Below are 23559 nucleotides of genomic sequence, written 5' to 3'. Positions count from 1 at the left end.
TGGCTATTATAATCCCTGGCCTGTCCGTAGCAGGTTCCCTCCTCCCTGTCCCCCCTCAGTCCCCACTCACCAACCTGCTGTCCCCAACCCACACACTCCTTACATCCCTCACCGCTGCTGTCCCCTGGGAGTTCTGGGACTATCAAAAGACTTCAAACAAAGTCCGGTACTAACGTACTATTTCTGTGACACAACAGACCTTTGACATTGATAAATTTAGCATGCGGAGTCCCACGTATTTGTGAGAAACTTGATGGTCTGTGACATAATTATCTGCACTTGTGCTGGGACATAAGTTTGAGTTATACACAACAAAAGGGTGGTATGTGGAACGCAGCATCTTCAGCATCATCTCGGCTTGGCTGTGTCTCTGCTCTTCATGCAGATATATAATAAATTATCTGCATTTTTGTTGCCATCATAATTATTATCATCGCTACCATTTATTGAGCACCTGCATGACAGCCATAGTGTTAAGGACTTATATGTGAAAGTATGACATTAAGTAAGTCATAATTAAGTAAGTCTTAATATAATTGGGTGACAATATTATTTTTTACCGTAAGCTATCACTTTAAGATGTATTGAGGTGTTTGTACAGTTGAGTTCCTTCTTAAGACAATTCCATAATCATTTTGTTATCTAATATAATCTTAATCCAAAAACTTAAAAATGGACTATGTGTATAAGTTATTAATTAGAACTCAAAATTGAGGCTACGGCCTGCGTTAGCCCGTCACTGGCAGCAGAAGTAGCAAGTTCAGCTTCTGCCTTTTCCTACTGTTGCTTCTCACAGCGTATCGACAAGCTGACCTTGGGACTCAGACTGGCAGATCCCTCACCCTCACTCCTCCTCTCATGTCGCTTTCCTGGGTTCATCTAGTGCCACCCCTTCAAGCCTCGGCCCCTGTGGAGTGGAGATGCCTTCTGTTCCTTCCACCCAGATTCTTACCCCTGAGTCCACACTGTTTCCAGGCCCCTCTGCCGCGTTGCTCTCGTGCACCTGGGGCCACCACTGCCCATAGGAAATTCCCACGCTTGGTTGAACCTCTCCTCCCTGGAAGTGCAGCCCAGTCCAGGGCTCTTATTTCTATCACCCCTGCTAGTTCTCAGCAGGGGTGCCGGCCCCATATACCCGAGGTGGTGGGGTCAGGCCCAGCCAAGCCCAAAACTCCAACAACAACAAAAGAGAGTTCTCAGTGGGTCAGGCACCAGCCCAACTGCAAGGAACACAAAGAAAGTTCTCCCAGAGGCCTCGGAGAGCTTTCTCACTAGGCCTGGAAATAGAATCTATTGGTAAAAACTCATTGCACAGTAAAAGCTACTTCAAATGAAATTCTCAGATATCTTTCTTTTTAACTTAGGACCCCTTTTATTTTTGATTATTATGTCTTTGATATAGTTAAAAGGCTCAAGGGACTTACAACAAGTATTTTTGTGGGGTCTCTGGCCCTGGCCTATCTAACTGTCCAGCTGCGAACCACTGTTGCTACCATGCTCAGGACCGACTCCCCTTAGGTGCTGGAGGGCTATTCCTCTTAGCAGGAGAGAGAGAGTCTCCCAGGGAGTGAAACGGTCTTAGTAGGAGAGCGAATCTTAGCAGTCTTTGTAGAAGGGCGCTGGGCAGGCGCCCTGTGAGCAGAAGGAGCAAAAGAGTTAGAGTGAGCAAGTCCCTGAAAGAATGAACCCGGACTAACCTCTCCTGCAGCTGTTTATAGACACGACCCTGTGGCTATTTACACCCCAGATGTGGAGACTGCCAAGCACTGATGCCCGTGCTCTCGGTAGCAGGAGAGCGGATCCCGTCCCCATGCCCTTATCACCAAGGTGTTACTGAGCTGTTACATGACAGGTGATTCTTATAGTTACAGAATGTTCAGAGCTTAATTCTTGCTTCTCCTTCCCTTGAATCATCTGCTACATATTTTATCTTTTTCTTCTTAAATTTTGCATCTGGCTATCTGCCAGATATTCTCTTATCTGATATTTATGGTTTTGGAACTGTAGTCAGAACTTCAATTGTGATATTCTGTTTCACACATACGGTCTCTTAACTCTGACAACAGATAAATGAGCTGTTTATTAGTGACCCTATGTTACAGTTGGGAAAATGGGGACTCAGAGAAGTTAAGTGAGTTGTTTCTTCTCACATAGCGCCAAGTAGTAGAAATGAATTTCAACCCATGTCTACAGCAGTATTTAAATACTACTCTCTGTATTTGCCAGCATACCTGAAGGAATTCCTTCTAATGATCTAGAGCAGTGGTTCTCAACCTTCCTAATGCCATGACCCTTTAACACAGTTCCTCATGTTGTGGTGACCCCCCACCATAAAATTATTTTTGTTGCTACTTCATAACTGTAATTTTGCTACTGTTATGAATTGTAATGTAAAGATCTGATATGCAGGATGTATTTTCATTGTTACAAACTCCCCCCAAAGGGGTCACAACCCACAGGTTGAGAACCACTGATCTAGAATGAAAGGTAATACTTTCATCTTGGAGGGAAATGTCATATAATAAAATAAAACATTCCTTGTTCCGTATAAAACTTAAGTCATTCAAACTTGCACTTTATTACTGCGCTGTGGAACCTCGAAATCTTGCCTCTGGTAATTGCAAAGTAACTGAGTATTTCTACTGGCACTTGCCACATGCTCTTCCCACCCCATGCCTTGCATAGAACTTGTATATTTGTTCTATCTCCGTGGTCCCTTGAAGTCCCCTTCAACACTACAGCCAAAATTTTAATCACTGTATGTCCTTGATATATATTTATGAAATTCATGATATTTTAGAAGCTCTTTAACAATGTCTGTAGCTTTTTTGTGTGTGCTTTATACCACTTTGTTCTTCCAAGAAAAAACACTGGTGGCCATAGTCTCTTTTGTCCTGTTTATATCTAAGTTGACAACAGGTGCCACTTTCCAACCTGCATTAAACAATCCATTATTCTAGGGAAGCGTTGTTCTTTTATACTTAGCCTATATACCATTGGTTCCTCTTTACCCAAAATAAGTATTCATTTGTTTTGAAATAAGAAAATTTATTTGGGGAAAGAAATAAAGCCAATTTAGTATATAGAACTATGTAAAATTTCAGGAAAAATAATAGATTTGCACTGGTCATGTTACTGGTTCACTATCTATAATCTCTGTTAATTTCCAGAGCAGTCATTTCTAAACTCCTCTCTCTATGTTATTTCTATCATTGAGAAGGTTTTTAGTATAAATAGTAGAGAATGTGGGAAAAGAGCCTGGAAGTAGAAGGTTGTTTCTGTGCCAATGCTATTTTTCTTACATTAGTTGCACATTAACTTGGGCAGGTAACTTACCTTTTCAGAACGGTGGTTTGCTCACCTTTCAGGCAGGGATAATAATAACCGCCCTGACTATTGTGAGAAGTTGTTAGGAGGAGCAAGTGGAGAGACATGTCAAAGCACCTTTCAAACGAAGGTGTGTGATCCATGTATAAGGTGTAACAATATATGTGAGAACCTCTGCAATCCATATGCAATCCCAAAGGGTATTACACAGTGAGTGGAAATGAAACACCTAATCGTGACAGAATTGTGTGCTGTAAAGAATGTCATAGGTATTTAAAGTGGTTGTCACTTGGATGGAGACGAAAGGAAGAACTTGAAAATATTTCTACCCGGTTTTTACCTAAAGGTAAATTTACACATTCAAAGCCATAAGATGAAGTTATCTTGGCATGAATTTATATGCCTAAACTCGCACCCCATCTGTCACAGTGTCAGTGGTATAGAGTGGCTTTAAAAGAAGATGGATCACCACACGCGCCCCATGGCAATTTCACTTTATTATGTTCCATGTAGCATGCCCATCAGGTTTTCCTCCCAGACTGCTGGCCAAATACACAAACCAAATCTGTCCTCAGGTTGCATACTTAAAAAAAAATCCTCCTCCTTTGTACAATTTTATTTCAACTTTTCAGCTTGGAACAAAAGTCTGGATTGTTGAAAGCACTCAGTATTCTGTCCGTAGAATGATGATATTAACTCTCAAAGAACTGACTATACAAAAACACAAGGTCTGAATTCAAACCTTTTTGGATCCCCTACTCCCTTCTGTCACACGTAGCTGTTAGGTGGGGTTAGGTCCAGCCATGGGGGCATGCAGATGTTTGGTTTATCTCTTTCTAGGAGGCAATTGAGAAGTCACTCATATCTAACAATCAAATTTTGGAATCTTAAGAATTTCAATACGTAGTATTTCTGATGATGGAAGCAGATTGACTTTGTCTTCGTGAAACTTCTCCATGGCATACAGATAAGTCTCTTACTGTCCCAGGAATCTGTTAGGTTGTATAGATCCCTGCTAATACTTATTACTATTACTTTTCTCATCTAGCCATGACTCTCCAAATTTTCCTGTACTTTTTAGTGATGGTATCAGCCAGTTGCCACAGAGAGTGTACAGTGTGGATTGAGTGAAAATGATGATAGTTTTAGAAGATCGGGCTTGCAGTCAGACCTTGCCACTTTATAGCAGCACAGCTGAACCATAGTTTCTTCATCTGTCAACACGTGCCCTTGATAACCTTTGCTCCTTCTGTTGCTCACCAGTCAAAAACCAAGTACAGCAGTACATGTGCTAGTGCTTGACAAACCTTAGGATGCTACACTTACATCAGTTGTTATTATAAAAGTGAGTGCTGTCTTTTTAGTTTTTGACTTTGGCATTGCCTGACACTGATTACCAAAGAGTCAAAGCAGAAAGGAGGCCCCCTCTCTCTCAGAGTGGACTCTCCATTCAAATTCAGTTGTCTTGGTGTTATTTGTCAGATTTAAGGACCTTTAGCTAACATAATAGTTGGATGAGGGAGCCTGCTATAGGATCAGGAACACCTGTGGCTGCCAGGGAGCCAAAAAATAAGAGCTTTGAAACCAGAAGGCTTGCGAGCTGAGGAGTCCTTCAGTAGTGGCCCAAAAGCTGTGTGGAGAGAAACATCTGTACACCAGAAAGAATTGCAGACGAAGATTAACACACTCACTAGGGAAGAGTATCAGGGGTCCACACAGTTAGCCTGGCTGTGTTCTGTAGCCATAACAGTAGGTAAACCTGTGCCTCTCTTTGTGATAATAACAGAATGTATAAGTCTGTAGAGCGAGTGTGCAGTGTCCATGGTGTGAAGTGGGCCTGTGGAGCCTGCAGCAGTCAGGACATATTTGTACATCAGAATGCAAAGAGACACAGTGAAATAGAAGGCCTGAAGAGGCTCCCATTTGATTTTTTACAAAGATTTTACCACTTACTTTAAGTGCAGAAGGAAACTAGTACGTGAGTTCTTGATACCCAAAACTGTACCTTCATCTCTCAACCCCTCCTACAAATGAATCCAAAGTATATCAGGCAGCCAAAAGATAAGAGTTAAAACTGACCATGAATTACCTTATCGAATTACCAGAATGAAAAAAAAAAAAAAAAGCCACTGCACCGAAATCTATTAATGAGCTGGATGGCTTCATCGGTTATGCTTAAGGAAAGGGACCTATAAATGAAGCATTTCTCACAATTAACTTCATTCATTACATCTCATATAAAAAGAACCAGAAACAAATATGAGCGCCTTGTGCATAAACCTTCATCGTGTTCTTATTGTTCAAGTAATTATTTATTGAATGTGCTACTAATTCAGCCAGTTCACTCAATGAGTTAACAAATAGTTATTGAGTGCCTGCTAAGTGAAACCATAACATAAAAGTGCTTATGGTCATTTCTTCAAAGAATTTACAGACAAACGGGACATACACCCACGAAGAACGGGAAAGGTAATTGTCAGAAAAGGGGTTCACAATTTAATGACTTCCTCTTTTTTTTTTTCCTCCAAGTGCCACTTAGGAGAGTTTGCTGGAGCCTCTTTAAGATTCCCTAGAGTTTTAGCTATCCAAGTCTACAAAACAATTGTCCTTTTTATGCACGCTTTTTTAATTAAAATGAAAGTGAGATGTTTAAGTGGCACAAAAAAGTACATATGAATAAACAGGAAAGCTGAGTCAAAGAACTAATTATGCCTTGACACTTGCATTCTGCTACTGTAAGGCAGAGCTTGCAGCCTTTGCTCTAATTGCTTGCAGAGAAAACCTCCTCCACTGCTTCCTTAATCTGTTTTTGGTTGATGGCTCCCAAGCCATGTCTCTAAGCCCTACCTCTGTCCCCTAAGCTCCAGGTTCATGTCATCAGATTCCTACAGGACACTCCTACTCAAATTCCACATATTTAATGTTAAATGGAATTTCATCTCTCCCTCAAATCATTAATGCTTCAAATTCCCTAGTGTCCCAGCTTGCCTGTTTTCTATCCTCGGACTCCTCATTGTCTTTTTTTTTTTAATTCAATCTAGTCTTTTATTCTCTTTCTTGAATACCTTATTCATTTTGTCTCCATGGTATATCTGTGCCATTTTCCATATCTGGCACCTACATTTATGTCTTTATAAATTAATGTCTTCTGTATTTTCTTTTAGTCACCACTCTTCCATAATGCTTATTTTACAGTAAAAGTCCAGAAGAAACTTTACATTTCTCTGATTTTCTAGGCTAATTTATCCAAAACCTGACAATGTAGCCCTTGGGCTTCACAGAATTTTTTTTTATTATTTTGTCTCTTGATCTGTTTGTAGGATATCAAATTAGGAGGTATTTATCAACCAACTTTCTCATCTGTTACCAGGTTTATGCTGTTGGGTTTCAAACGGAGTCAGTGGAGCCCCTTGAGCTGCTTATAGTATGGCACCCTTCAAGCACACATGACTGTAAACTAAATTAAATAAAATGAATGTCATGAATGACTTGTAACTTTGACATCTTGTCACTGCAATTGTACTAGAAACAGGGGACAGACTCTACTTCTCATTCTGGTGTATTTCTCAGCGCAGTCAGCCCAGAATGAGGCACACTACCGGAGGTGCCCACACAGTCACTGTTTTCAATCGTGTGCTGAGTAAATGCTTTATAAATATTTTACGTACATTCTATACAATCCTCATATGGTAGGTATTGTTCACCCCATTTCACAGAGGAAGAATTATCCTCTGTGAAAGGCATTTTTTAAGTTATGTAATTTAACTTTTATCTACTGAGGCAACCAATAAGTAGCAGAGCCAGAATTTGTGTTCAACTAAAACACCTGTGCACTGTTTCTTGGTCATTAGTGCCCAGCTACCAGGAAATGGGTACTTGTGATGTCCCTTCAGATCATGTGCAGACACCACTCTTGGGAGTGGGTATGGATACGTGGTGCTGCAGACAAGAAGTTCATCTCCCAAATATTTGATGCTATTTGGATTTATACATGTTCTCTGCATCTTTTGCTGAAAATCCTCCAACTCCAGCATTGCCATTCAATTACATATGTGACCCACTTAAAGCATCTGAATAAAAACCAGCCATTTAGCTTGCAAAAGGGGTAACAGGATCACATTCAAGTCTGTAGGAAACTTGGCTCCTACCAGATATCTATCCTGGCTCTTGTTCATACATAGGGCCAACAATAAGCGTCTCCTCCTTCACATGAGGGATGTTACCTACAAGGACCCATTATTGCTAACAGGTTGTTTTCTTTCCATCACTCCGAGGATGAAAAAACAGAAGCTATATCTTTCATGAAATGGTAATGGTACACGGGGCTTTGACCACTTAAGGGCTTCCTCTGTTCGTTCACGTGGAAGCCCACCAAGGGACTTCAGACCACTGTGTGCTATATGAAGAGTTTATAATAGCAGCGCTAAGTGGTGCTGCTAATGCAGCTTCAGTAATGAAAGTCAGGAGAAGTCCCCTTCTTACTAAAGCCAAACTCATCTACCCAGATATCCTTGAGACTTACATCCTGCTCTGCTTGAATTGATACATTCTGCTGTTTAGTAACACAGGGGGAAGATTACTACTTCTCTTCAATAAGTTCTAAAATGTTGGCAGGCAAATAAGTTTGCTAATAGGAAACCATAGAAATTGTGGTAGGAAGTGGGGCAAGGAAGTAAGTACGTTTGGGAATTAGCTCTCTCCCTATGGGTTGTCTTACCATTCTTTTTTCTTTATTCTTTTCTACTATGACGTCAGTCCATCAGGTGGCTGTCAATATTTATTGAGGGCCCCTGGCACTTACAGCCCAGGTGCTATGAGAGAATCTAAAACAAATAAAAACATAGTCTTTCTCCTGCGGGAGATTAAAATCAGACAGAGGAAGATTGATTATTAAATAGACAGCATTCCATACATAAGTTTCTGTACTAAATTCCACACCTAAAAGGCCTAAAGCAGTGTCGAGAATTCTTCATTCAATGCCCCACTGTTCTCTAATACTGCACTCATTAGGCCTGCAGGAGAACTGAAATTTTCTAACAAATTTAGTTCAACAAATACATGAAGGGAGCATTTCCTTGCATTGCTATTTGACATGTAAAAGTATAAATCTCAACCCACACTCTCTGATATACAAGAAAGGTATGTTTTTTTATTTTTCTATACCTTGGTTTTTATTTTGGACTTTGATTCTTTGAGTTAATGAAAATACATTCTCATTCTTCTTTTCTGAGGTTATTATTGGGTGTGGATAGTTCCGTGGTACCAGTTTGTTGGGGAGTTAGAGGAAGGTAGCATGGAAGGTGCTTTTAAATATTTTACGGTCACTATTCAGGTGCCCACTGATTTGCTACCCAACATCTTCATTCTTGAATGTGTGATTTTCTGCTGTTTCTGTGCCACTCTGGAAATTGCTTTATTGTTCCCATAGCACAGAGGGGTGTGAAGAGTTCTATGAGCCTGTCTAAGCTCTGAGAAGGCCTAAATCGACCACACAACCATTTATTCTGCTCTAGGATTGTATTGTTGCCTCTGGGTTCTCCCAAGGAAATACACACAGATCTGCATTACTTCCATAAATCTACCTGAGGTTTTAACACCCACCAGGGCTCAGCCCTTAAATTAGAAATCTGTGCCCTCTGTTTGACACTCACCAATGACTATGTTTTATTTTATTTAAGAGGTAGGGGAAGCAAACACATTTAGTACTTTCAGTACAAATTATATAGGATCAGTGGCATCCTAGCACAATACTTAAAGCTTTAGTCAGTAGGTCAAGAATCCTAAGGTTTTGGTTTTTAAAGCTAAATGACTTTGAACAAGCCGCATGATCTCTCTGTTCTAGTTTAGTCATCAATGCAATTCAAAAGTGTCAGATTTGTGATTGATTTTATCCTGCACATCAGCTGATAGTTAACTAATTACTACTTCATGGATGCCTGCAGAAAATACAAGATCTCTGGGTCAGAGATCAAGGGCTCTGCTACTCATGGCTCAACAAATAGTGCATGTGTTGGTTCTCCTTGCTACCAAGTTTCATGAAGACGACACAGAGGGGCCCAGGAGAACATTAGGAATACAGGGGTTTTGTTATTCCCTGGGAAAAATGTGCTGACTAACTTGTATGGTAGTTGGATAGTAGTGCTTAATATGAGAAAGAAAATTCAAATGACAATGAAATGTTGGAGAAGTAGCTGAAAAGCATCTATCCCCAGAACTCATAGACAGGATTGTTGTAGTACAGAATTTCGAGGTCATCCTCTTTATGTTCTGCATTAAATGTTTAGTAGAGGCAATTTATTGTACTTACTGAATGCCATCCAGGTACAGTGAGTTGATTTCAATAGGAAAAGACAGAATCAAGCATGGATTGCAATCTCTTTTGTGAAGCTGTGGCCATGAAGACGGTGAATCCTAATTACAGAGACCTGAAGATGACAAAGTGGAGAAATGCATTCCATTAGAACTTGCAATAAAATTGCAAAAATAAATTAATAACATGTTAACCACCCCAGAGCCACATAAAAAAATCGAAAGCAATGTAAGGTGTAATTTTAACAAAGGGGAAAAGCAACTGAAGAAGGATGTAATATTAAGTTATATACAGACTATTACAGGAGTGAATTAGTGAAGGCCGATGCAGACAGGGACCATGGACTTAAGAGTAACCTAAAGGGTGACTTTAGACCCTGGAGAGAATTCACTGAACTGGTTACTGAAAACACTGAGTCATCTAGGAAGAAATCAAATTTAATATGAATGCCTGTTGATTGTTACAGATTTTCACTCTGATAGGTGTTTCCTATCTTTCATCTCATTTAATCCTCAGAGCAATTGTATTGGATGGGTTTTAATGTACCCATTTAGAAATGAGAATACTAATACTTAGAGAAACTAGGGGTAAAAATGCTCAGAACTGAAGAGTGGGTAAGTAGCCAGCCTGGATGGTCGCACGGGGTGTGCATCTCCATGGCCCGTGTCCCTTCCACATGGCCACACCGTGTCAGACTCCCTTAGTTCTCTATAGAAATAGCTTCTAGAAATTTCCTAAAGTGCTCATGTATAATTCAAATCCTTCTATTGTTTTCCACTTTTAGGAAGATAGCTAGTTATGGATTTACTAATTTATTATTTAATGAAAAACAAACCTCACGATTTTTTCTCTATCCAATTGTGTGTTGAAACTCAATGACAGGTTGCTTTTATGACAGAGACTCTGAACTTCCTACAGGTGACTTGTACATTGGAGGAGTGGCTAAAGAAACGTACAAATCCTTGCCCAAACTCGTTCACGCAAAGGAGGGTTTCCAAGGCTGCCTGGCATCGGTTGATTTAAATGGACGACTTCCGGACCTCATCTCAGATGCTCTTTTCTGCAATGGACAGATTGAGAGAGGATGTGAAGGTACCAGATCTTTGTCATTACATGCTAAATAATTTAAAGTCTGCCTATAAATGAGAACAAAGCTCAGCAGCCAGCATCATTCTGATAACTTGTTGAACTTTCACTTAGGGCTTAGAAGTCCTTACTCACATTTTAAACATATTATCTCATAAATCTTAAATTTTCTGGACTGTTTGCTAGCCTACACTAATGCCCAGTGTGTCATAAAATGAGAGCTGAATCTATGGATCTTGTTATTTTCTGCTTCTTTGCATTCTATAGTTCACCCAACTAGTTTATAAATCAGTTCTGCAATGCTGGCTTTATAACATTAAATGGATATCCCATTTTGATTAGAAAAATATACCTACTTCAGCAAGTATTAATCAACTTGAGCCCTATATTTAAAATCTGCGTTCAGTAGGCTATAATAAGGGAAGCAAATTCAGATTCTTCTTTTCCCATCACTGTTTTGATTTTTTTATGTACCTGGAAGAAGGGGTGTTTCACTTACATTATCATTTGTTTCAGCAAAAGTAGGTCTCTTTTATATTACCCAAGGCTAATATTTCATACATCAAAAATGCACTAACCCATCTTCTGTTCTTCGGTGCTCTCTATCAGACCGAGATCTGTAGGAGTACTTTTTGATTGCTCCTTTCATTTTAGATAATTTTCACTTCAATACTTCAGATTACTTGAACCAATTCTCCCTCCATAAATGTAATTTAATCACATTATCATGAATTTTGTGACTCTCAGTATGTTGCTGCTTCTCCTTTAATACTGAATGCAGTTTGGGCCATTTTGAAAATTTTAGATTCATAAGGAAATTTGGTATGGGGAAAGAGAAAGAAATGTGAACTTTTGATTATGAATAATTTCTTTCTCAGTAAAAAATCATGTGATTATATTTAGCAATTACCTACATACGTGGAATTTTTTATTTGAAAATGTTTCTTTCCCTCTCTGAAGCATATGTTGTCATGAAAAGTTAGGTGAAATTTAAATGGTTTTAATAAAGCTGGAGGATAAGGTTATTAATGGAAGACTTGAGGGGATTCCTTTTTAATGTTATCACTATATTTACTTTCTTTATTTCAAACTTAGGCATAACTCTTTTCTGACACCAAGGGAAACTGTCTTTCTTCCTTTTGCCAAATTTAGTAAAGGAAATATAATTGTTAAGTGATTAAATTCCTTCTAGTAGACAGACACAAAAATGTAGAAAATAACTTTGGATCTTGGAGGTGATCTAACTCATGAGAATATGTACATTTATTGTTTCTTAAAAGAACAAAAAAAGGTACTATAAACTCTTCTGGAAAATACTTTTTTAAAAATAAGCCTTTCTATAAGTTGCCGGGTAAGTGACTTCTCACCAGTAACAAATGGTGTCAGACAAATACATTTATAGCCAATTACCCACGAAATGGAAAACAAGATATCAGCATACAGTCCCCCTACCAGAGGCATATGATGTGAGTGGATAGAAGCAAGAGGATTAATGGGATCAAATTGTACTAACAAAAGACATTTGTGGTAATGATATTTGGTGTTATTTTTCAGCATAATCTAGAAAGCAGTTTGGTTAATTACAGATTTTAATTAATTACAGATCCTTTTGGACACCCTTCAACTACTGCCTGAACATTTAAACTTACTCAGTTTAATGGCGTTGGTTATTTGTTTACTTTATCTGCAATGCTTTCCATATCTGAGCTTTAATAATCTTTATCCTTTCTTACTTTCTTACGTTAGAATATTACTTTCTGGCCTGCTACTTCCCTGATTCTTTCATTCCAACAACGAGATTAACAACTTTTAATTTATGATTATTTCTGTCATGTAAGGTTCCTAGGAATAGGCTTAGATGTCCTGTCCTAGGTGTAATTAATGAGATTGACTTGTTTTTAGGATTAGTGATTAAAATTGTAGATACCAAATAAATTACCCTTTTAAAGACTTTTGTCTCTAATGGAGTTTGACTCCCAATCACGTTGGAATCACTTATGGTCCCTTTTCACAGAAATATGTAGTATAAGTATGATGTAATACTACTTGTCAAGACAAATAATACTTTAGACAAATAATAATCGTGTCAAGATTTTTATTATCCCTACCCAATAGCATCTACAAATCTTCAAGCCCCTTGCAAAAGCTTTTGATCTTAACCTCAATAATCACATGTAGCCTTTTATTTCTAACTTATTTTATTCGTAATAATTGATTTTATTTAGAAAATACATCTCCCCTAAGAAGGGATTTTACCCCCATTAGAGTGTCTTTAGATTAACATTTCTCAAACGTTAGCCTCTAGGCTGGGTGCAGTGGCTCACTTCTGTAATCCTAGTACTCTGAAAAGCTGAGGTGGGTGGATTGCTTAAGATAAGGAGTTTGGGACCAGCCTTAGCAAGAGCCAGACCTTATCTTTACTAAAAAAAAAAGAAGAAAAACAACTATCTGGGCATGGTGACATGTGCCTGTCATCCCAACTACTCAGGAGGCTGAGGCAACAGGATCCCTTGAGCCCAGGAGTTTGATCTGAATTTGCTGTGAGCTATGACAATAAGGCACTCTACTTAGGGCAACAGAGTGAGACTCTATCTCAGAAAAAGAAAAAAAAAAAGAAAGAAAGAAAGAAAAAGAAAAAAGTTAGCCTGGATTAGAATCACCTAGATTATTCTTCAAACCCAAATTTCTGAACATAACTCTCAAGATTTCTAATTCAGTAAGTCTGGGGCGAGGCCCTGTGATTCACATTTCTAACAGGTTCCCAAACAATGCCAATACACTTTGACAATTATTGATTTGGCTGGCGTTCCTGCTTATATAAAAGAAAATGGAGACTGATAACTAATAGAAGGCTTACCAAAGTCAAGATAACTTCTCTACATAAAGTCTTTGAAATTTTCATTTACCCCTAGACTGCTTTGTGAGATATCCAGTTCTACTTAATGATGACATCTAACACTGGTAATAAGTTTACATCCGTTATCTCATTTAATCTTCAAAATTCTATAAATTAGATATTACTCTACCCCTTTTTTTAGATAAATTGAGCCTCAGAGATACAAAGTGACATTGCTAAGGTCATACATCTAGTAAGTGAAAAGATGTAAACTTCGAACCCAAGTTTGCCTCACTCCAAGACCCAGACATCTGTCTGCTTTCCTGTATTATTTCTTTGTTTTCCAGAAATCATAGTTTTGCCTTCATTTTATTTTCCTTTTCAGACATATCCTCATTTTTATTCTCCTAAGTCAAATGTCCTTGTGGCTTGTTCCCACTTTTATTCAGTGATAAAATAATAGGAACATTTATATAACTAAAGGAAAAAATAAATCCAGGGCTCTGTCTTGTGCAAATGCCTGTCAATGTTTAAATATTGTTCTAGAAGGTGAGTAGTTTGAAAAACGTGTTTTGTCAGGCAGAGACATGCATTCTCTTGTAGTACCTGAATAGAGAAAGACTGTCATGGATAATGAAAATAATAACAAAAACAAAGCCTGTCTTTATGCCCACATAGAAGTTTGGCAGGTACCCTGAATTGCTGCTCTCTAATGTGGTCAGATTATTTTTTAAGATTGCAGCTTTACTATTTTTTGAGTGGCATTGTTCAGCAATCGTGTTTCTGATAATTTCTGAAGAAACAAAAACAAAAATCTGGGTCTTCATCAGTCCTTGCTCCCGACCTCTACGTTCCCTTCTGCCGTGTAGGTCAGGGAGCAGATGGGCCTTCGGTCAAACAGTACGTGCTCCAAACTAGGCTTGCACCACTCTCTGCTCCTCTGCTTAGCCCAGGAAGGAATGTGCATTCAGAGATTTTATTTTTTGTAATACACTTATTATTTTGAGTATCTAGTGCTGTGGGTTATATGTCAGTAGCCACTTTTCTCTCACGGGTTCGAAAAAATATAAGTAATGAGCAATTGGGTGGTTGTTCTTTGAAACAAGAGATGGAAAATGTCACTACAAGCACTACTAATAAAAACTATTATCATTGTTTTTCTTACTGTTATACTGCTTGTTATTAAGAGTGTAATATAATATACCTAGTATTTATAATATTATGAACTTGTGACTATTCACATATGTTAGGCTAACTTCAATAACTTTTCAATAAAGAATATCTTTACTGAGAAAGTTGTAATAAAAAAAATCCTTGTGAGGGCGGCACCTGTGACTCAAAGGAGTAGGGCTCTGGCCCCATAGGCCAGAGGTGGCGGGTTCAAGCCCAGCCCTGGTCAAAAACTGCAGAAAAAAAAAAAATCCTTGTGATATAAAATCCTTGTTTAATATCCCTTTTACAAAAACATCAATTTATACACAGACTAATTATAGATCATTTTGATTTATTCACCAAGGCTGGTGCCTCAACAGGTCTCACTTTTAGACTAATAACATCTAATTAGGCTAGTATCAATTTTTATATTTTCATAAAACCTATCAGATAGTGTTTACTTAAATACCTTTAATTAATACTGTAAAGCTGTTTGGGTGGACTGCATTCCCTTTTCACCTTCCTCTAAGATAGCTCTTAGTGAGGTTTTCTGTAATAATTATACATGGAGCAATTTATAAGAGTTGAAGATAATTTTGAAAGGGTAGACCATACAGACGTAACTCGGAAATTGTCAACCAGTATGTACCCAGCCTTGTAAGAGCAAGGATGAACACTCTGCACTGAAATTTTATAAAGGAATTTTCCTGACGGGGATTTATAATGCAGTCTGCCTCCTCCATCCCTACCCTACTCCCATCCACTTCAAATGATACGCAGCGCATATTTTGATGGTTGGGTGTCACTCTCAAGTCAAGCTGTTGGCAGCGAATGGCTGGCATTATAGTTTTAAGCCTTAATTGCAACAGCAAGATGAAACATCTAGAGGGGAAGACAGAGAAGGGATAATTGGTCTGCTAATGACCACAGTCTACACTGTATTTGCACATGACAAATGGTGCTTCACGTTCTAAACAAGCAGTACAGTTGCTGTGGTAATGCATTCATATCTATCTAAGAGAGGAAAAACACAAAAGCACTTTTAATTTTCCTTCATTACATGTCATCGGCTCAATTAACCATTATATATATATACATGTGTATACTGAAAGTCTAACAAATTACCGCTTCCGCATTTTTGGCTTCTCTTAAGATTTATGGCTGTTAGTATTAATTTGATTGCTCTACATAGCATTTTCTCCCCCGTTACAGCAGCATGCTTTTTGAATCTGAACGTTCTTCTGTGTTTGCCCCATTTTAGTATTGCTTACTAACATTTAATATATTTTGCTTTTTTTTTTATTTTGCTGACAAAGTTGCATTGATGAAAGCTGACTTGCAAGGTAGATAGCCCTATGTGTATAAAACAAGACTGAAACCCCGTGACATACAGTTGAAATCCTAAAGTAACACATTTTGCAGTAACTATAATTTGGGTTCGGATTTCTTTTTTTTTTCCTTTCTTGAACATTGTGCAAGAAAACTTATTTGATAGCATAGTTTGCATAAAGGCTTTCAGTCTTGAATATATCTGTATAGTGATTGCCTTTAGTGCTTTGGTCATGCTTTTTTTTTTTTTTTAGTTCTTTGTTTTCCAGTGTTATAGTTATGATTCTTTAGAAATAGACTACATTCCTTTTACTTGTATATTAAATGGGGGCATGCCATTTATATGGAGTTTTTCATTTTCATGTTTATGTTTAATTGCATGAAATTGATAAAGCATGCGAATCGATACTTGCCAACATACCTGTCCAATAACACTCAGCGATCATGACTTTATCCATAGTCTGTACAGGGAACTTTCTGAGACCTCAAGGACATTTTTGCATAACTCTCTTCAGTTATTTTACCAATCTCTACCTCGATTCCATCAAGTTTAATCTCCATTGCTCATGGTGTCTCTATTCGTTGGTCAGAAGTTAAGGAGATCCAGTCATTTTCCAAAGACCAAATAGTAACAAAGAATTATCGATGATTGAATGAGATTATCTGCTACCATGATCGTACCAGAAGCTATGTGCTTGCCTTCACGACTTGTTGGTTTGGTTTATTTCTATAATGTATTTTATTCCATACTTGAAACTTAAGAAAACGTTCATGTTACAGTGTCTTAGTTCCTAATTTAGGTGTGTGAACTAGAACTTTCAAAACTAGTTTGGACATGTAATTTGAGGTGTTGGCAACTACTGTATGTACTCTAGCTTGTGCATAAAATACTGTTGGTTTTTTTTTTAAAGAACCCAAGTTTCTTTTGGATCATTTCCCAGGGCCCAGCACAACCTGCCAAGAGGACTCGTGTTCCAACCTAGGCGTGTGCTTGCAGCAGTGGGACGGCTTCAGCTGTGACTGCAGCATGACCTCCTTCAGTGGGCCGCTCTGCAACGACCGTAAGTGCTCGTCTGAGGACGAACTGACAGCTGTGGCTTCCAGTCATTGGTTAAAACCTAAGGCCTAAAATTGAGGGTACTTTACATTATCTTTGAGGAAGTAGAGCTGTGATAACTAAGAGAAGCAGTTGCTTCCACGGAAAGAACATTTTTGAAATGCTACATTATTAATCAGTGGTGCTAGTAAATAATGCTGTGATGATGTGGATTCTTTGGTTTTCAGCTACTCATTATTAACTTTTTGCGCTAATGATCCACCTTGTTCAACGTTCATTTCCTGCATATGACAATAATCCCCTAGTTTTTGAAAGAATCTTCGTATTATTTTATATTAAGTAACATTTAATTTCATAAGATTAAATCTCAAGGGCTATAATTTTAGCGAATGGTCGGTCACAGGTCTTATTTTTCTCTCTCTCTACACAACTTCAAGCCCGTTGCTGCCTTTCACTTTAAAAACAATGTGTTTAAAATTGTCCTTCATGCACTTTTCTTTATATTTTAGACCCTAGTAGGTTTTTTGGGGTTTTTTTGCCTTTTTAGTCTTACAATATAAGCTTGACAAAAACACAGTATTCACATTATGTCATGGCAATCTGCTAATGCCTAATCTGTATTACAGCTGTGAGGGTTTGGGGATGGAATTGGTCTATAAGGTGAAGTGTTTAGTATTTTTGTTCAATTAGACCTTGTTTTACAGGGTTTCATAAAAGTAATAACAGAATTTCCTACAAAATTAGTATTCTGTTATATTAAGAGAATACTCCTGGCCATGCCTCTTGATTACAAAATAGAGTACATGCTACAACATGTGCTACAACATTTCAACTAAAGACCCAGGATGATGAGACAGAGGGTCGGAAGATTTAGACATCTCAATATAGGCTGAACTTGAATGTGGATTTAAAGAAAGACTATGGTTTGTTCATGCTTACATTTTTCTGAGAGTGTTCATGGCAATAGATATGTGTATCACAATTTCAAAGATGGAGTCAAACTAAAATATTCCAATGAATCAAGTTGTTGCAGTTTAGCTATATAGTATAATTCACTATTCAACTTTTCTGTCTGAAATATTGACTAAAAGATTAATGCATAACTAATCGAGTAAAATCACACCTGAAAGAGTTATTTAGCAGCCATGACACCATAGATGGAGAATATTTGGTCTCCATCCTATTAGTGTCTGCTCCCATAGGACTATAGTAAACTTGAAGCAATAAACGTGTATTCAAACCATCACACACCTGCAAACTCTGTATTTCTGCAAATCAAATCTAACTTTAATGGAGTTTTGGACTATGTAAGTAATCTTACCTAAAGATGAATAAATACCTGTAGCTATATAAAGCAAAGACGGTAAGAAAACCTTATGTATGCTTTTAATAAAGACATGTAGGTTCCTGCTCCATAGAAAATGACATAAACTTGTTTTCAAGGACAACTAGAAGATTGAAATATTGTTATGATTTTATTGTGGCAATTTTTAAATCCTGAATTCAATTCTGACAGATGTATGAGTACATGTGGTAGTTGAGAGGGCTTTTTTGGTATGAAAATATTTTTCATTTTGCTAGAGAATTTTTTCTGCCAAACTTTGCTTAATCTAGTTCCCATATTTTACAAAACAGTTGCCATTTGGTTGTAGCAGACTGTGTATCCTCATATACCAGTTAAATATGAGGAATATAATTTTCTGTATGTATTTGTTAGACTTTTCCTAAAGGAACATCAAGATCTGACCTTAAGTATCATACCGTCTTTCAATCATTTTTATAGAAAACTACTTTAAATGCTGCTCTAGGGTGATAGTAGTGGTGATGGCAATGATAAAGCTCTTTGTTATTTTCTTGTAAATAGGTAAATGTCATTCGGTAAATGTGTCTCCAGATATGCCTCTTGCACAAATCAACATTAAAATGACTTTGGAGAGCTCTCAGAATACATGCATTTTGATTAAATCATTGCCTCTTAGTGGGTTTTCTGGAAATGTGAAGTGGTTCCTTGGTTTGTACATTGGAGTTTCAGTAAGCAAATCTTATTTTTGTATCAATTATAATTTGTAGAAGGTACAAATGTTAATTTTGTTACTTAGAAAACAGGCAATTATTATGACAATGAATTAGCATGCCACATTTTTTCCTCACTTTTAATTTGATCAAAATGAATCTCACTAGACGTATCATTGCTTTTCTGTAAGTAGCACAAAAAGAATACTAGAACAATGCTTGAAATGTTAACAAACTTTTCTGTGTCTGTGTCCACTTAAAAAAAAGCCAGTTAGTGCATTTCACTTCTGAGCACAATTTTCATATCTAGCTTAGTTATTTATTCATCAATTCTGTGACTGCATCTTTCAACCTCATAGGAAACAAAGAAAAAAGAAAACGAGGAATATACTACGTTACAAATGAGATCTCTCTCCCTGAAATAGAACTTAACAAATGTCTTCTCTCTGATAGGTTTCATAGAGTGGATTAGAGTAACTAGAAAATGTTATTTATATTAGCCTGGAGATATAATTAACAATGGGAAGATGGGAATGCTTTATAGCTTGTAAATGTAATCTGGATAAATCATACTAATTAATTGAATTGGAAGGAATCTTTCAAAAAAGGGACACTTAGGCAAAATGATGCCAAAAGCTATTTTTAAAGACATGTATTTGTGAAACCCTTTCTTCCCTGGAAAAAATGTCATCTGAATAATCTACTCATTGACAGAAATACTGGCTGTGTGTGTGTGTGTGTGTGTGTGTGTGTGTGTGTGTAGGGTGCTTTTAGGTTCTCAACTTGGCAGTTTTTCTTCCATATCAACACCAAATTTTAGGGTCTCCATATCACTTTCATGGCTTATTGCAGTAATTTCTTTGTTACCTTCCATTTTTTGTTCTTTCTTCAAATCCACCCTCTGTCTTTCTACCAGCTTGATTATTTCTTCCTGCTCGCCTTAGTTTAAATGTCACCAATCTCTCCTGATACTCTTAACCAAATGCAATATTTTTCCTCCTCTGACTTCCTGTAGAGCCTTGCTGATACTATTACATCAGCAGCCATCACTTTCTATCTTAGAGTTACTTATACTACCCTGTTTCCCTGAAAATAAGACAGTGTCTTATTTTAAGGTGTGCTCCCCAAGATGCGCTAGGTCTTATTTTCAGGGGACGTCTTATCTTTCTTATAAGTAGGTCTTATTTTCGGATGATGTCTTATTTTTGAGGAAACAGGGTAGGTCTTATCTTCCTGTAAGACTATATATGCTTCTCCCAGGAACAATATTTTTCTCTCTCTTTTTGGCTTATATGCCCAGTGCTTTGTACAGTATGCAGCATATAATTGGTAATAGTAGATACTAATCAGTGTTCACTAGTACCTTTCGTATGGTTGCCAGTAAATCTTCAGTGGCAACACGACTTTCTATGTTCATCATTCTGGAGTTCATGGGCCTTGATGACCTGACCTTAGCCTTCATTTTTCCTACTTATCTACTGCAGAATTTGTCCCTATGGCATGTTTCTATCAGGTTACTTACTCATGCCTTCCTGAACAACACTACATTTTCCAGTTTCCTCACCATTGCTTATGCTAATTTCTCTACCTGGGGAACGTACTCATTCCACCTGGAATGCATGCCTTTCACTATTTTTGCTTGAAGAAATAGAATTTCCCTTTCAATCTCTTAAACTGTTTTAGTCCATAGAAACTTCCTGGGTTTTCTGAGCTAGACATTATCCTTTCCTTTTCTGAAATGTTAGGCACCTATAATTGTATGTTGTAGCTATGTGTGAACTTTCTTGCTGATGTAACCATTTATCGAGCATTTATTAGGTGCCAAGTCTGTGCTAAGCGTTTCTGTTCATTATATAAACTCTACATACCACGGATGCATGCCTGCATATCCACCCGCCGTTATTAAACCTGTGAGCAATTCAGTAATCCTTTTTTGCTTTCATCCAGTGGTCCAGAACAGAAGGTAACCACACTAGCTAAATTAATGTCATTTTGGAGAAGATGGATTCGGCTACGATCACATGGAAAATAGCAAATATAATAACATTGTCACATTACATTAGTATAGAAATGTTGTGTGCCAAATTACGGTTCAGCTTCAATGGTGTCTGTTACCATAAGGGAATAATACATCATAGTGCTGTTATTTTGGTGCTATAGCTTTGGAGGGTGTGGGCACTGTTAGCATTATACAAGACTATTTTCAGAATTCAAAACTTTGCCAAGAGAAAAATGTCCTGATAGGAATTTATTGTAGCTTTTGTGTGAGAATTACAAATATTCACTGAAACAAGGTTGAAATGCATTTGACTGTGACTTTTTACTATGACATTTAAAAATTTCTTCCATGTTGTTCCTTACCTTCTTTTGTTGTTTGAAAAGAGAATCTAATATCCAGTGTCGGAGTCCCAGTTTCTAAGCCAATGGACATATATCATAACATGCATACTTGGGTCCAGGTAACATTATTCCTCTCCTATTCAGAGCTGCCAATAGCACTAAGCTGTGAGCTGATTTGCTGCTGGTGTCAGTTAGGGCTGAAAAAGATTAACAATTAGCTATGGCCACAACCAGGTACTCATTGTGAGTACAATGAATCTTATTAACCTCGAATCAGTCAAGCATATCTAAATGGCAGCGCTTACACCATTTAAAGCAGTTCATAAGGAATATTTCCTGGCAATACCTTAACAAATTATGAGAGAACAGGGTCAGATCTGTCTCAGGTCAAACCATAAAGAATTAAAATATTGTTCATACTAAGTCAGAAAATACAATACTAAGATAGAAAAGGAAGCATAATGTAGAAGAGAAATGTACAGAGAGAAATGTAAAACACAGTAGAACTGCTGTCTTTTATTATTTTATATAAATTTATCTTTGTTCTTGTTGATAATAAAAATCATAAAAGTGATGCATAAATGGAAGCATTTGTCTTCTTATATTTCAGTTGGGCAGCTAAGTAATAGTTTCAGGCTGTATCTATATAGGAAAAGGGAAAGAAAAAAACAAATATGAAGGCTAGTATACTGCATTTGAATAATATGGAGTAGTCCTCTGTACTATTTCATGGCCCAAAGATCCAAAACTCTGAGCAGACTTTTACCCTGTATAAATGCTGCCAATTTGAACCCCAGAAGTCAAGAATAAATAAGACTCAGTTGGAATGGGCGGTGCCTATGGCTCAGTGGGTAGGGTGCCGGCCCCATATATGGAGGGTGATGGGTTCAAACCCGGCCCCGGCCAAATTGCTACAAAAAAAAAAATAGTTGGGCGTTGTGACAGGCGCCTGTAGTCCGAGCTACTCGGTAGGTTAAGGCAAGAGAATCACCCAAGCCTAGGAGTTGGAGGTTGCTGTGAGTTGTGTGATGCCATGGTACTCTACTGAGGGCAATAAAGTGAAACCCTGTCTAAAACTAAAAAAAAGACTCAGCTGGAATATTTTCTTTAACCACGGATTTTCCTGCTAGTACAGTCTAATTTTTCTGGCTTGATTTAAACTCTGACTGTGGGGCCCTAATCTGTCTCTTATGTTAGCATTTGTTATCTTATATAAAAGAACTTAAGATCTTATAAAGATTTTATATAAATATGGGGGTGGCCTTTGACATTTGAATTATTATGATACTACTGTCCTTATCCCATCAGAGCTCAGCTAACCAGAGCCACATTAAAATAAGGTTTTGCCATTCACCTTTGCTAGCTATCCTCAAGGGATGATGGTGGTTTTAATTATTACGAGCTGTTATTTCAAAGAGCTCCGTGACCATCATCTTATCTGAATACTTTTCTTGTGTGTGTGCCTTATGTGGAGGTTTCTCACATCACCTTCCAGCCAGCAGCATAGCAGGGTGCAGAATCTAAGGGGGTCAGGATACTGTCTTAATCTGGGGAGCTAATTACTGAAACTCGAGGCCTTCAGCTTTACTTTATAAATGCATTTTAATTCTCTGAAAATGATGCACTAGAAGACCCTTGAGGAAAAAATGAGGATAATTTATGATGAATTATCAGAGCTCTGCATAATACTAAATAAGCAGAAATAATAATTTAGTATCTATTTATTGCTCAAGAAAATATTTGAAGGGAATAAAATATTAAATACTTCCCCCACTGTATTATGGAATCAAATTATTATGAGTATTCTTTTGAAGAAAAAGAATAGGACTAAGCATAATTAGCTAAAGTTTTATGACTATCTTATTTTAAAAGAATATAATTGTGGGGCCACACCTATGGCTCAAAGGAGTAGGGCGCCGGCCCTATATGCCAGAGGTGGTAGGTTCAAACCCAGCCCCAGCCAGAAACTGCAAAAATAATAATAATAATAATTGTGATTGGATTCGGAAGGAAGGGTTGGCTCAGTCTTTGGTTGCTTATATATATTTTTGCTGTAAATATGGGTAGCTAATGTATAAGAGGAACTACAAAAAAATTCACATAGAGCGC

At 37.6% G+C, this 23559-nt stretch overlaps 1 protein-coding gene across 17 annotated transcripts in view; it reads left to right on the top strand.

Annotated features, from left to right (window-relative positions):
• Positions 1-23559, top strand: part of NRXN1 (neurexin 1) — a 1108798-nt gene that overhangs the window by 545010 nt on the left and 540229 nt on the right. For all 17 annotated transcript variants that reach the window (XM_053587958.1, XM_053587975.1, XM_053587974.1 and 14 more), the window contains 2 exons: positions 10556-10729; positions 16982-17101. In XM_053587958.1, coding sequence (XP_053443933.1) covers positions 10556-10729; positions 16982-17101 — 294 coding nt within the window. The remainder of the gene's footprint in view (positions 1-10555; positions 10730-16981; positions 17102-23559) is intronic.

This window comes from Nycticebus coucang, chromosome 4, assembly GCF_027406575.1.
Source record: "Nycticebus coucang isolate mNycCou1 chromosome 4, mNycCou1.pri, whole genome shotgun sequence".
NCBI lineage: Eukaryota > Metazoa > Chordata > Mammalia > Primates > Lorisidae > Nycticebus > Nycticebus coucang.
This window is presented reverse-complemented; position numbering and strand designations above follow the sequence as displayed.